The sequence below is a fragment of the Phocoena phocoena genome, chromosome 2, assembly GCF_963924675.1.
Source record: "Phocoena phocoena chromosome 2, mPhoPho1.1, whole genome shotgun sequence".
In the NCBI taxonomy this organism is placed as follows: Eukaryota; Metazoa; Chordata; class Mammalia; order Artiodactyla; family Phocoenidae; genus Phocoena; species Phocoena phocoena.
In genome coordinates this window covers 100,517,960-100,533,884 of record NC_089220.1, presented here as the reverse complement: position 1 = coordinate 100,533,884, position 15,925 = coordinate 100,517,960, and the positions used below count along the sequence as shown (strand labels likewise).

Genomic DNA, 15,925 nt, shown 5'->3' with positions numbered 1-15,925 from the left:
CTGTCTAGGGGGGCACCCACCCTCATTAGTGAGAAAGGAGAACCTGGCCACATGCAGCAGTGCCCCACATCAGTTCTGGGGGACTAGCGGTCTAGGCCAAAGGGAACAGAAAAGCCCTTTAAAGATGTCTTCTGGAATAAATGATTAAAGAGGGAAAGAAAAAGAAGACAAGAAAGATATTTCTACTTACACAAACATGCCCCAAGTACAGGGCAGAGGTAAGAGCTCCGGGGGCTGGGGGCAGCATAGGGAAACACCTCAAAACAATGAGGACATTGTGGCCTTCCAAAGCCAGGTTGCCACAAAGAGCCTGTGGACCATCCACTGACCCAAAAGACAGGGACTATCACAATGTCCTGTGAAGAACACCAGAATAACACAGCAACTTTAGGGACTCAGACCCAGATTATACCAGCCTACATAATGGCCCATGAAAATGGAGGAGGAATGGAATTGTCCTTCTTGATAACACATGTAGGTTTCCTTGACAGCACAGTGCCAGGGGAGAAAGAATTGCAGTTTTTGAAATTCTGATGAGCCTGTTGAGGTCAGCTGTGGTCCCAGTGACTGCAGAAGACCCTTTGGTTTTGTTCTGCCAGTTCTGTAGGAAGTAGCAATGAGGTGCTGTGAAAGCCATGGAGGTGCACCTCTGAGATCTCCCTTCAAGGGATAACCAGTCAGGGGAGTGCAGTTAGCTCTCAGCCTCCAAGTGCAGAACTTTGGAGTATTCACACTGAGGCCTGTCTTCTCAGGTAACTCCCAGGTTACTGCCCACCACAGGGACACTGGCACCTTACCACTTCTGTCCAACACAAGACTCCTCAATGGGCAATCTTCTTGGACCTCAGGACTTTGTCCAGAGCTACAGGCAGTCTGAGGTTCTCCTTACCTAATCCGCCTTCCTCTCCCCTTCTTTCACAGATGTCAGACCTGCACCATGGTCTGAAGCCCATCCCTAATTACTCCTGATTCCTTTCCCTTTTGTTTCCCACAGGTACTACCTCCAATAAATCCCTTGCACTTCTATCTTGGTATCTGCTTCCTGAGGACCCAAACTGACTTAGCTGCCAACCCATAAAGTGTGACTGGGCAAAGCCTACTGGCTCACTCTTTTGAAATGTGAAGGTTTAAAAAAAAGTCCTCATAAAACGTACCCAACTGGAGGGCACTGAATATGTTTCATTGGCTTGCCCCCGAAGAATGCAGACTCCTGCAAAGATGGGTTGACATCTTCTTGGGGTTGTTTTTACCACCATTTACCTCTCTCACAGGATGGCTGAAGAAGAATCTTCCTGGGAGCTGGTTCAAAGGAAAGCTACTATTTATTTAAAAAATATTTATCATTTATTGAGTACTTATGTGACAGGAACCAAGGTAAGAGCTTTCCATACATTGTTTCATTCAATACTTACACAATTCTAATATGTATCTCCATTTTTCAGATAGGGAAATGGAGCTAACTAGATGTTGAGCCTGGACTGAATCGAGGACTGTTTGATGCCAAAGCTAATACTCTTTAACCTTTGATACACACACACATGCATGCACACATGCATGCACACATGACGTGATGTACATTTAAATTCTGAGTTTCCATGGAAGAAAAAATATATGAACTAGAGGAGAGAAAAATGAAAGAAAAAAAATGTAGTAGAGAAGAAAGTGAAGCCACTAAAGAGAATTGGCCTAAAAATCTATAAAGACAAAGGACAAAAAGTAAAGGCAAGAAGATTTTGTAGGACAAGTTTTAAGTATCTTAATCTGTTACTAGTTATGTGCTTTTGGAGACATACAACCTCACTGGGCCTCAGTTTTTATAAAGCTATTAATGAGGTGGTTGATGAGATGGTTTCTAGATTTCATTTAACTATAATAATCTATATTTTATTCATCAATCTGTATAAAGAAAAATCAAACTAAAATGTTTGTTTTCATCAACTCCTACGAGTAAAATGATCTGTTGGGCCTCCAATGTGAACAGTGGATTTCATAATTCACCAAGAGAAGCAATTTGCCAGGATCCCAAGAGGGTGTGACGATGATCTTGGGTGTCTCACGTATAGGCCCTACGAAAGTTTGTCCAAAAAAGTTCATCCACTGTTTGTTTTAGGCTCTTGCTCGGCTGAAGTCCTTGTGGATAATCACTATGCATATTTTTGGCAGGGGGGTGGAGTGGGGCTGTATGTGAAAACTGGGATAAGAGCAGAACTTTTAATCTGAGAACAGTAAATAATACCATCTCCTAATTATGAGATAGGCTTTTTGTGAGAAAAGGGACATAAAACATGTGAAAGTGCTTCAAATAATGTTAATTTGAAAGCTTCATTTGAGTCCTTTTCCATCTTCGTTTTTCTCCAGATCTACAAATAAGCAGTTTTTAACTACTAATCACCATTGGTAAACCTTCAGGAAAAGGCTAAAAAGGCCACTATCAGTAGAGAGGGCAAGAGGAGAAACATATAACCCAGAGAAGCTATAGACTAGATTAGCAGCTTAGTTCTACAAGTCTGATTCTGTCCTGATGGGTTTCCCAGATAAGGTCACAGGCAATGCACATAAGAAAAGCAGCGTGGTCGTTAAACATTTTTGCCACACACGCAAAAAAGGAACTATGTAAGGTGATAGATGTGTTAACTAACCTTGCTGTGGTAATCATTTTGCAATATATACATATATCAAATCATGACGTTCTACATCTTAAACATACACAATATTATATGTCACCTATATCTCAAGAAAGCTGGGAGAAAAGAAAGAAAAGCAGTGTGAACATTCCTGGGAGCAATGAGATGGAGGAAAAAAAACCAAAATGCATTACTGTTTGAGAGAGGAATGTAAAAAACTCACTAGTTTACTATGTTAAAAAAAAAGATGGCACATTTATTGCTACATAAATGTTATATACATATTGTGTTTTCTGTTACAGTGACAGAAAAAATTTTGAACTTCTTGCTGCTGGTTCAAAAGGTTTATCAATAATACCTTGAATTTGACACAGGATACAAATCTGCAATAAACCAACAATGGAAACTGGCGAACAAGATGAGAAGCAATTCATCTCGGACAATTAGCTCTTACAATACTCCATAGGTACTACACGGTATGCTAGAATTCTACTATGGTCTTAAAATGCTATTGTAAATTTCTGATATTAATGAACAGGTTATGGTAAATAACCCTACATTTTTACTACCTAATATAATAAAATAAAGTAAGAAACTTTTTACTGAAAACTTTTCGATTTCAAAAATCTAGAAAGAGTAATATTTAGAATTCAAGAAATTTTCTTACAAGATTATTGTATAAAAGACTAGCTACAGTGAAAAATAAGCCAAATGTTTTTTTCTTTCTATTTTATGAAGGAAAGCTTCTGGGCATACTGCAAAGTCTAATATAGCGAAAAAGACAACAAGCTCTGAAGAAAAAAGGCCAGGCAGTGGCATATGTTCACTCACACATCATAAGCAACAACTTCTGTTTTAGCTGATTAACACTGAAATGAAGAACAAGGCCACAGAGAGAGTCTGATGTAATTGGAGAATATAGGCAAATTAAAGTGACCAGAAAGTCCATTACGTTCACGAAAGACTGATTTGTTAGGTATCATCCTGATTGGAGAATCTGAAGTTCTGTCTTAATTGTTTTTGTTCTTTCAAATTAACAGAAATCTTTAAGTTACATAGTGATTTGGGTCTTTTCTTCTGTGTGCTGATTGCCCTTGTTGATATTGGCTATAAGGAATTATTAAGCCAAGACAACCTTGTTTAGCATGTTTTTCTCTCCCAGGGTTGTTGTGGTGGAAGACAGGTTTCATGGAAGTTCAAAGTGATTATTATGTCTTAAAAAAAAACTCTTAAGGATTAGAGACAGAGGGGTGCCTTAATGCACAGTATTAAGATGGACTGACAAGGACTGGTTAAATGCTAATCTGGCTCATCTTCTTGGGACAGGGCAGATGGTTTGCAGTTGATTACATCACCCACTGAATTCCTCCCCACTAACCAGCCACCCAAATGACAGAGAAATAAAGGCTAGAATAAGGACATGGGTGACCATTGCTCTTGTATTCCATTAGGTAATTAGCCTCAGAGTGGTGTGTTCATTTATCACACTACCTGCCTTGGTGACTACTGGGTTGTTATATTCAACATAATCACAGCCTGAAAATCTTCTTTGTATTTTAAATTCATTTTGTGCTTACTTACAGCTAACACTTTATAAGTACTATATGTAGTACTTACTGCTTGGAAAACAAAGCAATTTCTAAAAAGTAAATTCTTCCCTTGTAATTTACACTTCTATTACAAGCTTTACTATGAAACCTAGAAGCTTGAAAAGTCTTGTTATTATTAGAAATAAAGCAATATTTATTTGGGGGAAAATATAGGGGACAAAATTTCCCCTTTTAAAAATCTTAGCTAGGCTATGGTCACAGATGGTCTCTGCTTATCTTTGTAAAGTAAATATGCAAAGCACATAGGGCTACATGGAGGATTCTGGACTGTGACCATAAACTATTCAGATTCAGAGACCAAATACAACACCCAAAAAGAAAAAATAAAAATGAATGAAAAAATGAGCATGAGAGAAATGCTATACCAAGTAATATTTTCCTATTTCTTGGAAAACACTATTCATATGGCAAAAGGATAGGAGAGGGCAACAAAAGACTTTTCCCTTCCTTTTTAAGACACTAATAGGTATGCCGGGAATGCTAAGGGCCAATGGTTGTCACTGCTTTGTTCTCTGCACGCGAACAGCTTTAACTAATGCTGGCATCAGCTGAGTGGAGATCAGCTTTCCACATTAACTTTTTCCCTTTATATGTAGACCTTACAGTTCCATAACAATAAATAAAATTTGTAGTTACAATGCATTTGTCAATTCAGTTTAGGCACAAGGCAACTTCCACGGTGAGTGGAGAGACCGAGACAGTCTCTGATTGTGCAGAAGCGACACACTGCTTGCAACAAATTGCTATGTTGCGAACATCTCATGGGCTGATGTTCTGTCTGATGAGCTTCCTATCTTCACTTCTGATGGAAGTGTTGACCAGCTGCTTTGATCGTAGGATTACATTTGCATTTCTTGCTTCAAGTGTTCTGTTTTTTTCTTCTCCCTCCTATCAGGTTTGTGTCTTCAGATAATCTGAGTTGTCCAAGTCCTTATGAGGAGAGGTCACCTTCTATCTAGCCTACTGATAACTCTGGAACTGTGGCAGGGAGAGCCAAGGGAGAGAATAGAACCAATTAGGACATCACGGTTAAAAATAAACACCTCCCCAGAAACAAAACAAAACAAAACAAGTTGGTATTCCTCATTTATACCCAGGTTTACACTAAATTAGCAGTCGGCTACATGGCTTATAAATGAGGTTTCTTCTTTTAAGGTGTAACTGAAATGGTTTTGCTTGATGTATGTGGTAAGATTTTTAAATCTTGGTCTGTATTATATTTTATATTATTATTATAATCTATGGTCTGTATTAATTTCTTCTTTTAAGGTGTAACTGAAATGGTTTTACTTGATGTATGTGGTAAGATTTTTACAGGAGATCATGTAATTATAGAATCACAAGATAAGAGGATTATATAACAGCTGTGGTAATTATGCAAACCTTAATTTTGGCAACATTCAGGTTGGCAATACCTGAGCTCTGAGGTTCTACTCATCCAGTTCTCAGCGGAGAGACGTTAAAGCATATATTTATTGCTACATCCAGTCCACTGTACTGTGTTAACTGTTTACATCTATCTCCTCTAAACTGAAAGTTTCTGAGGGCAGGGACCATTTTGAATTCATTTTCACATTGGTTTCAGTTATTGGTCCATGGTAGGTCCTCAGTAAGTGTTTGTTCAATGAATTTACTAAGAAAATTTACTCTATTAGTATAAATTTTATGTTTATATTCTTAATATAATATACATAGTAGTAGCTCTGAAATTTCCCATTTCAGCCATTTTGGATGGAAATAGCTTTAAGAAGAATCATACTTTTCACCTCCTTATTAAACAAGGGCCACAGTATGGTTCTATATTAGAGTGATGCTCTTAGGGATGGATAACTGAGACATTCAAAGCCTCGTGGCCTTATATTATTGTGCTTTTATAGTCAGTCATTCTGTGGTCATTTATCAGCTATTCTGATTCTAGCAGTCGTTTTCCTGCTGCCCAATCTCTTGCTGGTTTTAATCTGCTGCTATCCAGTTCTATAAAGAATTGAAGGGATCAGATGAAACCAGATAACCACCTTTATGAAATTAGCAATCTTTAAGACTTATTTTAATATAATAAACACTAGCCTTTGAAATCTTATGGAACAAAGTGCATTTACTACATTTCTTATATAACCTTGAAACCTCTCCCCACTCCTTTTAAAAAAGAATTCTTTTTGATAGGTGAGAATGCTCAAGGTTTAATTTTAACCTAAAGTGGGGGAATTTCCTCATAATAGAGATAAGGATAGAGCTATGAAAGAGTAGGAGATACAGAAGCAATGAAAGAACAGGAAGAAAACGGTAGGGGAGAAGAGAGATGTGAGGTAGGGAGAGAAAGTCGACGGACAAAGAGCTAGAGAGAGACTGGGAAGAGAATAATAGGAAATGGGTACAACAAACTAGAGAGACAAGAAAAGAAGACCCAGGCTCTGAGGTAAATGTGACAGCTGAATGGGAAGGGCTCTTCTCACAGCCTGGTGGTTACCTGATACCCGACCACAGGAAGGTACCTCGACATAATCTGCCAACTTAGAAAGTCACGTTTGCACCAAGAAACACTTGCCTGTATTTATTTTAAAGACTTCAAAATTTATTTTTGAATAAAAATATTTTTTCATGATATTCTATAGTTTCCACAGAACATGAAGCAATGGCATGGGTTTTAGAGGATCTGTAATTTAACTAGCTCTTGCCTAAAGCCCCTTTGACATGCACAGTCTGTTATAGCTGTTTTTTTTTTTTGTTTGTTTGTTTGTTTTTGGTGGGAGAGATGACAGGGTTTTTTCCAGTGTGCTAATGTTAGAATTATAACTGACATCTAAATAATTACATCAATACTTCCTCCTCTGTCCCCACATGAAATCTTCCGTTTTGGTCTAGTTTGATCCTAAGAAGGATATATGAAGAGGTGGTAGGAAATCAATTTCTTCAGGAAAAGGTGAGTTATTGACTAATCTTTGTAGTTTACAAAATATTCTATCGAATTCCAAACTTTCAGCTCAAAATGAGATAGCCACAAAGCTGACGAAATGAAACTGCACTCAGTATTTTTTTCCTGCTCCAAACCTCCCATCCATTTACTTTTACTACTGCTTTTACTCTGCTGATGAAACTAGGAAAAGAACTATACACTGCTGAAGGCAGATTATAAAAATGAAGTTACCAGTTCTACTCCTAATCCATGCTGTGAGCTATATTTTGTTACTGACTCAAATATTTAATTATGGTCTGTATTAATTTCTGTCACCCAAATATTAACTTTACAACTTATAGATAATATGAAAGTATACAGTTAAGAAAAAGATGGTTCACATTTTCTAATTACTTGGGCAACAACCTCCTACTACTGTTGTCACTTTGTTTTAAAAAAAAAAAATCACAAAGAAGCAAACTGTTTAGTTCATGAAGAGGAAGATAAAAAGAACAGTCTTTCAACAAGTAAAATTCCCAAGAGAAGGATGTTCTGATTCTATCATATACAATACCTCTACATTCTTTAATAGATTCCACAAGGTGTAACTAACATTCTTACAGGGGAAGGAACATGCGTATTACAGACTTCCATTAATGATCCAAATGGAAGCAAGCAATAACTGTTTAGTGCATGAAGATTTCATGATAGAGAAGAGGTAGATGGTTAACAGAATACTGGTTGATGATGCCATCAAGTACTTCTGAGTAGAGGAATGAGGACCATGAGTGGTAGCAAAAGTATGTTTTATAGATGAGTCATTGCACTGTTTTCTTCTTGGATCAGAATAATATTCATGTGAGGGAGTATACATGATGATCCAGAACATGAGAGCCTAAAGTTCTTTATGAATCAAAGGACAGTATCACATTTTGAAGAGAACAGTAATTTGGTATAAAATGACATGGGCTCTCTAACTATATAACAGAAAGGTAAGCTGTTGGATTCCAAATTACACGTGACCTTTACCATGACCAGTGCTACCAGAGAATTCTGTTCAAAGGTTCTAATTCAGTTTAAGATGAATCAGGGGACTTCCCTGTACTTTCTATTCATACCCATACTTACCTGGCTGATGTTTACATATGACCCATAGGGTTGGTAGTTTCACTAAGCCCAGGATGGGTTCCTGGCAGTGTGGTTGGTGGCTCTGCCGATACGGCAGAAACTTTTTCTTCTTCCCTTCTCTTAAGGCAGGCTGCTTTGGGGTTAAGGTTCCTCTCTGAAATAGGGAAAAAATAATTTCATCATTAGAGACAGAAGTTATGAATCATGGACTCCTGGGTCTTAAACTGAACAAATGGCTGTTATTTTTTCTTTCTGTGGGGATTACCAATCTCTGTGTAATTCCATTCCCATAATGAATAACCTCAGAGGCAACAATGATATGCTTACATAAAACCTCAGCATTAACTGAGCCTTAAAACTTATACTTCTTTCTGACCATTTTGTGTTTTCTTCTTATGATTTAGTTTTCCAGGGTTTAACTTGATCTACGTCAGTATCTTAAAGCAGTTCTTTTCCTGCTTCATCCAAACACTGTGGCAAATGCTGTTATTAGTCTACCGAATCTCCTCAGTGTCCTGTGAAGATATGATACATTGAACTGTTATGAATGCTGACATTCTCTATGTGCTGGAGAGGGACATCTGTGCTTTATCTAGAATTCTACCAGTTCAGAAAATGATAAACTAAGAGACACCCTCAGCCATTCCTCTATAGGAAATGTGCCAACCCCTCCAGGAAGAGAGGTAGCCTGAGTATATCCTGCTTTTCTCCTTTGATTTACATGCAGAACGAGATGATTGAGATGTTCTTTCTACAGTTGGGGGTGTGATTGAGAGGGTTATAAAAACCTTTACTGCTTTGTATATGAGACAGCAGAGAAGACTGAATGGAACTTCTGATGTGGGCATTTTCAAAGGAGCTTAAAGTGTGGGATATTACCATATGAAATAAAGATAAAGAAAATCCACTGAACTTAAAACCCACTGAATGAAAATCTACTTAGGAACTACAGTTCCTGTTATAACTTCTTTAAATGAGTTTTAAGTACAAGATATCTAACCCATGACAGCTTCTGGTATAGTTTTTTGTTTCAGTTTATAACATACAGTATCAGTTAAAAGTTGTTATACTTATTTTTATAAACTGATTAAAAATGTGTTAATGAATATAATATAAAAAGACCACTTAAACTTAACCTGTAATGAAAACAATATTTTGTATAAGTTGTAATTTTTTTTACATGTTAGATTTTCTTGAAATGATGGCCCAAGCTGAATGCAACATAGCAGAGCTTTTTTTTTTTAATGTATTTCCTTTTTCAGGGAAAGTAAAAACATATTTGAATGTGCATATTTCAAAACACATTTATAGTTCACTTCTGAGTTTAAAAAAAGTAGACAAAAGACTTTATTATGGTAAATTTACTGACTCTATTTTTACTCATAGATGATGACAACATTCGTCATCAAAGTTCCTGCATTTAGGAAAAGACATGAAGCCTATACAACTCTGAGGAGGCAATGAAGAAAGGAAGGTACACTCTTACTTATCAGGATAACTAGTAGTAGAAATCGGCATGTCCATCATTATGTAAAAATATTAGGAGCTGCTTTTATTTTATTTTTTTGGCTACACCACGTATGGCATGTGGGATCTTAGTTCTCCAACCAGGGATCAAACATGTGCCCCCTGCGCTGGAAGTGCGGAGTCTTAACCACTGGACCACCAGGGAAGTCCCAGGAGCTGCTTTCTTAACAAGGAATTGTGTACCTCTGACAAATAAGAGAAGTCTGTCTTTCATTAGGTGTCATATCTCCTTTACTGTGTAGGCAATAGTCTCAAACAGTGACCAGAGAGACTGAAAAGAGGGCACAAATTAACATGTGAAACCCAAAGAGGAGAAAGATTTAAACGTTTTCTAATTGAAACATTCTCACATTTCTCTTATAATGGAACATTGCTCTTATCTTACTAAGGCTCTAGGAGGCATGATCAGAATAGCTGGAAAGGACCAGAACCGAAAACTGAAGTTAGGCAAGATTTTGTAGACTCCCGCAATGAGTCAGACAACACTCAGGGCTGGAAGAACCAAGAGAATACTACAGTAAGCTCTACGAAATGTGAAGTAAGTGAGCTTTGATCCAAAAAAGCAAAAGCTAGTGCTGTTGCTTCATACTTTCTGGTCTGTGTGAGCAGGCCATGGCAAACATTAAGTAGCCAGGAAGGCCTGATACAGAGGTAAGAAGAAGTCAGACATTATGTGCGGAGCATAAGAAGCAACTGTCTTTCTTACATTTCTATTAAGGGTCTATTACCCTCTGGTATGTGGCTGAGGACTTGCCTCTCTATAGTATCATCTTCTTAACATGTTTATAGCACAATATTTGGCTAATGCAAGTCACTTCTTCAATATTATGATTAGGTAAATATTTGTTATTATATCTATGTGGACATACTTGCAAGTCAAGAATTTTGTATTGATTGTTTCCTTGTTCATAGGACTGTTTTTCCTGTAGTTAATAGTTGCTTTGCTTTTCATTTGTTAGTAATGACAATTCCCCCGCCCCCCGAAATGCTCTAATAGATCTAACAAATGCCTCTCAATATTTCTTCCTAAAATCTCAAACACATCATCATATTATCTATTAATTCCATCTTCCTTCCTTGTAAACCTTTCTTCCACAGCTAATAGTCTTCTATTTTCAATGTAAACTGGTTCTTTTCTAGGCCTAGTAGTTCTTGTTATGGGATTTTCTTTTGCTGCTCCCATGCGTTAGATCCTTTCTTTCCCAAATCCTATGCCTTTGTCTTTGTTGATTATGTCCTCATTTGGCCTAAGCATATGTTCCAGATGCTTCCTCAGAAAGTGTACATGGGAGGTAGAATTTTAAAGTCTTTGCATATCTGAACTATCTTTATCCTATCTTTACATTTTAATTAATAGTCTGGCTAGATATAGAATACTAGGTTGAAAGTGATTTTTCCCCAGAATTTTGAAGGTATTGTTCCACTGTCTCCTGGAATCCAGCACTACTTCTTCAGAACTCTGATGACATTTTGAATGTTGTTCCTTTGTCTCTGAGCTATTTAAATTTTGTCTCTAAAAGCTTTAGGATATTCCTTTTAACTTGGATGCTCTGAAATTTCATGATGATACACTTCAACTTGAAGTAATTATTAAAATCATTATTTTTTTAAAAAAAATTAATTTATTTATTTTTTGGCTGCATTGGGTCTTCATTGCTGTGCGCGGGCTTTCTCTACTTGCGTTTAGCGGGGGCTACTCTTTGTTGTAGTGTGCTGGCTTCTCATTGCAGTGGCTTCTCTTGTGGAGCACAAGGCTCTAGGTGTGCGGGCTTCAGTAGTTGTGGCATGTGTGCTCAGTAGTTGTGGCTTGCGGGCTCTAGAGTGCAGGCTCAGTAGTTGTGGCACACAGGCTTAGTTGCTCCGTGGCATGTGGGATCTTCCCGGACCAGGGCTCGAACCCGTGTCCCCTGCACTGGCAGGCGGATTCTTAACCACTGCACCACCAGGGAAGTCCTAAAATCATTATTCTTAACACAAGATTAGAGTTTACCAATCTCGAGACATGTACTCTTTAGTAATGGTAAATTTCCTGTATTATTACCATGATAATCCCCTTTGCTCTCTTCTGCTCTTACTCTACTAATCCTATTGGTCAGATGTTGGACTTCTAGATTGATCCCCCCTAATTTTAGTTCTTCTCTCCTATTTTTCATCTCTTTCTAGGAGACTTTTCTCAGCTTTATCAGCTAACCTCTACTATATTTTTTCTGCTATCATATCATCTGAATTTCTTTTTCATGGCTTCTTTCTCTTTTATGCACATATTTTCTCTTATTAGAAGACATTAGTTTTATTTTAAAAAAAAAGTTTCCCAATGCTTTTTGCATGTCTCTGTTTTCTTCTTTCTTTTTTGTTTGGTTTGATCTCAATTTCTCTTTTTCATGGTGGTTTTCCTTAAATCTTTGGCTGTCCTTTAATATTAGAAGTAAGACATCAACTGGTGGGCTTTATTACTCTATGGTAATCCAAAAGTGAGAAATTATTACTCAGGAATTCCTAAATCTGGAGGTCTTTTCTCTAGAGTATTTTAATTTCTTTAGAAAAGAATTATCCCATTTTCTTGAGGATAGAATTAATATACTTTGTTGCCAGCATTAGGAAAGCAAAGCAGGACACAGGGCTGCAGGTCTCACTGTTCAGCTTCATACTTCACTCATTCTCTGCTCCTCTTGGTGTTTCAGATTTTCAGCCTTTCAGATTTCACTTTTTGCTAAAAATAATCCTCCTGGCTTCTATGGTCGAAGGGAAAAGAGGGCAGAAGCAATATGAAGTACAGAGGAGACTTAGGGATCCAACTTTCCATAGCAAACCTCCAATGAATCTTTCTGTTTTCAGGTCTGATGCCTGACTTCTGCTTTTTCCAATAGTTAGTACCTCCAAAGTCCTGTAAGGCAAAATGTTCTGCTTCTTGCTGGTATTCCTCTCTGTTCCATTTAATTTCTTCTGTCTAAGTAAGTCAGTTACCACTTCTCTATCTACTTTTGCTCTCTTGTTTGTTATTATCTTCTCTCCCCTCTATCCTTGTGGGTTAATGCCATTTTTATTCATTTCAGTGGAGATTTAGGAAGGAGTGGTGTATTATCAATGAATATGCTAAGACTACTATGTTTGACCATCTCACTGCAACTGAATTAAATGTACTGAGGGTAGGGTCTGGAAATTTGTTTGGGAAAAGGAAAAGCCTCAGGTGATTCTGAGACCAGCCAGATTTGAGAACCGCTGTCCTAGCTTATTTATCTTTGAACTAAGAGACCAGTAAACTAAAATCCTAATACTTCTATTGTCCCTAAATTATCACCAGAAGACAAATAAGTTTATCGAATTGACCTGTGAAAAGAGTCTGAGGAGGAAGTGTTTGATCACTAACTTAATCTTTAGTAAAGCTGAGAGGACAAACTTGAAGATAATATGTGAAATCTGCTGAGGATTAGTAAAACTGTAATGGTAAAATTATAGTTACGATAATAGAAAGGCTTAAATTGGCAATGACAGAGGCCATATGGGATTTGATATGTGGAGCACCAAGGCACAAAAATGCTCTGGCAAAATCTGAGGCTTGGAAGGGAAGCCACTTCTTGCTTTTCTCAAGGACTCACTGCTAGACCCAGGTCTGGTTGCCCTCCTGGTATATCCACTTGTCTAGGGATGACAGGTTGTGGACAGCTAGACATGGTCTTGGAACACTACCCCAAACCAAAGTGGGTGGCCAGAGAGCCCAGAGGATGTCCAAAGTAGGTCATGTAAACAAAATGTATGTCTTTATAGAAATTGTTGGGCCTAGGGGCTGCTGCGTAGGGCCCCTGCAGGGATGAAGAGGCTTTCAAAGGTGGACAGGTTACCAAAATAACTCAAAACTACTGGAGATCAAGTGCAGGGAAGCAGAGTGGTTATACCGAACTCTGAAGGTGCTGCTATAGACAAGGCACAGGTATTATGGGCTACACGAAGGGTTCGAAACTCTGATGGATAGCCAGCCTTTCAAGGAGTCTTACATGGATCCCACGGCTTTTATATTAAGCTGTAAAATAAAGGCTCTGGGCTTTGAAGCCCAGAGTTTGAGGGTGCAAAGAAGGCAGGCTTTTATGAATATTAAAGCAGTCCCTAATGAAGTTACAGTTCAGTGTATTTAAGTTTTGTTCATTCTAATCAGTCAATGGCTCCTTATATAGAGCTTTCCAGAATAGTGTGAAAAAGTCAGTACCCATAACAATGACCAGAAAGTTAGTAGGCAGCTGGATAAGCCTAGATGTTAGATCCTCTTTCAGACTCAGCTTTTCTATTCTAGGTGCTTGCATGGAATCATGACAAGGTGAAATCTTACAAATGAATGAATAAGATCCACCCAGGCATGATGGAGTTTATAACTTTTTTTCAAACAGAGGTATTTCTCATTTTTGATGGCTTGGATCTGAGAGTAGGTACCTCTGATCTTAAAAAAAAGATTTTTAAGAACACAAATGACTTTATTCTAGCTCTAATGAACTGTGGGAAGAAAGGTGCTGTACAAGAATAAGTTCTGGCACCACTGTTGTCCCAAAAGTAAAACTTTCACAGTGCTGATGGAGGCAACAGTCTTGACAACAAAAGGCTGGGTAGCGTCAGGGTAGAAAATATATTGGGCTGCTGAGGAGCAGGATGAATATACTTGGCCACTGAATGTCAGACATAACTGAACAAAAACATTTGGTAAAGTGACAGGAGATAGTGAAAGCTCAAGGGACAAATGCTCCTGCCACAGATGAGTGGCAACTATCAGACTGTCTTTATGAATATCACAAGGGAGTCTATAGCTTTTTTAAAAAATATATTTTATTATTATTAAAAATTTTTTTTTGGCCACGCACATGGCACGCAGGATCTTAGTTCCCTGATCAGGGATCGAACCTGTGCCATCTGCAGTGGAAGCGCCGAGTCTTAACCACTAGACTGCCAGGGAAGTCCCAAGTCTGTAACTTCTTGATCAGGTTTCATTAACATTTACGCTTTACAGGTACTTCAAGGGCTTTAAGACAGCAGGAGCAGTATCTGGTTTTAGCGGTAAGTGTTTTATCTATTCATCATTTTTATTCATTAAAAACACTGGAGGGAAATGAATAGATGAATTAATTACTAATGTTATGTTTTTCTGAAAATGTGTTCAAGTTCTCTAACTCTGGTTTCCTTAGAAAGACTATTCTTTCTATGATTAGTGCTAAGGGTCCTTGTCACAGTTGTCAAGCATCTGTCCACTCACACTCTTTTTTTCTTTTCCAACTTTCTTTAAATAAAATATTATATAAATACCCAATAAATAAGGAAGACAAAGTTGCTCTCAATGAAGGGAGGTTAGAGATGGGGTCTGGAATCAAAGGCCACATCTATAAATTCTTTGCAAAAAGGCTTACGATGAGGCATTCGTAACTTTGAATAAGAAGATATATAAGTATATTCAAAAAAGCAAGCTTGATGATAGAACCTCTCAAGGGCTAGAAGCCTGTATTAATTGATAACCCAGGGTCTAGAACATAGCTGACTGGGACAGAGGAGGTATACAATAAACACTTCGTTCAAAAAATGAAGTTTCAAAGCTTCTTCAAGGTTCCATCAAGGGGGTTCCCTGGGTTAGGGTTCCGGGCTTTCACTGCCATGGCCCAGGTTCAATTGCTGGCTGGGGAACTGAGATCTCACAACCTGCACTGTGTGGCCAAAAAAAAAGATTCCATCAAAATAAAACAGTTGGGAGAGCTGTCTCAGTCAGCAGTGGATAAGTCTGTATGAACCACACTTTTGTCCTTAGGGACACACAGGCATGCCAGTGCATATTCACCCAAGAACCTCATGGCATTCCTTATGAGGAATCAACGAAGAAACTCTGACACCTTATTGACATGGGTATAAACAACATCCATAGGGGGCAAAGCCAGGAGGGGCCATGACCAGGCATTCTATTAACCATCAGGGCCTCACAGATGCCCCGGGTAAAGCAGGCAAGAAACTGACTACGGAGAAGTAGGGAAGACAGGAAGAAGCAGGTTGGAGGACAGGTGTAGGCAGGTAAATACAAGAGCGTGGGAGACCAGAGTCAACGAGAGGCACAAAGCACTAATGCTGAGTAGGAGGCTGGCTGTTCACTGCATTGTTTCATAGGGTTACTCTCTACTGGT

At 38.2% G+C, this 15,925-nt stretch overlaps 1 protein-coding gene across 11 annotated transcripts in view; it reads right to left on the bottom strand.

The window, feature by feature from the left end:
- Positions 1-2,850: 2,850 nt before the first annotated feature.
- The window catches only part of TCF12 (transcription factor 12), a 379,535-nt gene continuing 366,460 nt past the window's right edge, over positions 2,851-15,925 (bottom strand). For 10 of the 11 annotated variants that reach the window (XM_065900475.1, XM_065900446.1, XM_065900455.1 and 7 more), the window contains one exon: positions 8,267-8,409. In XM_065900475.1, coding sequence (XP_065756547.1) covers positions 8,267-8,409 — 143 coding nt within the window. Of the gene's footprint in view, positions 5,213-8,255; positions 8,410-15,925 lie in introns of those variants that run through there. The other variant, XM_065900482.1, reaches the window with a different exon arrangement.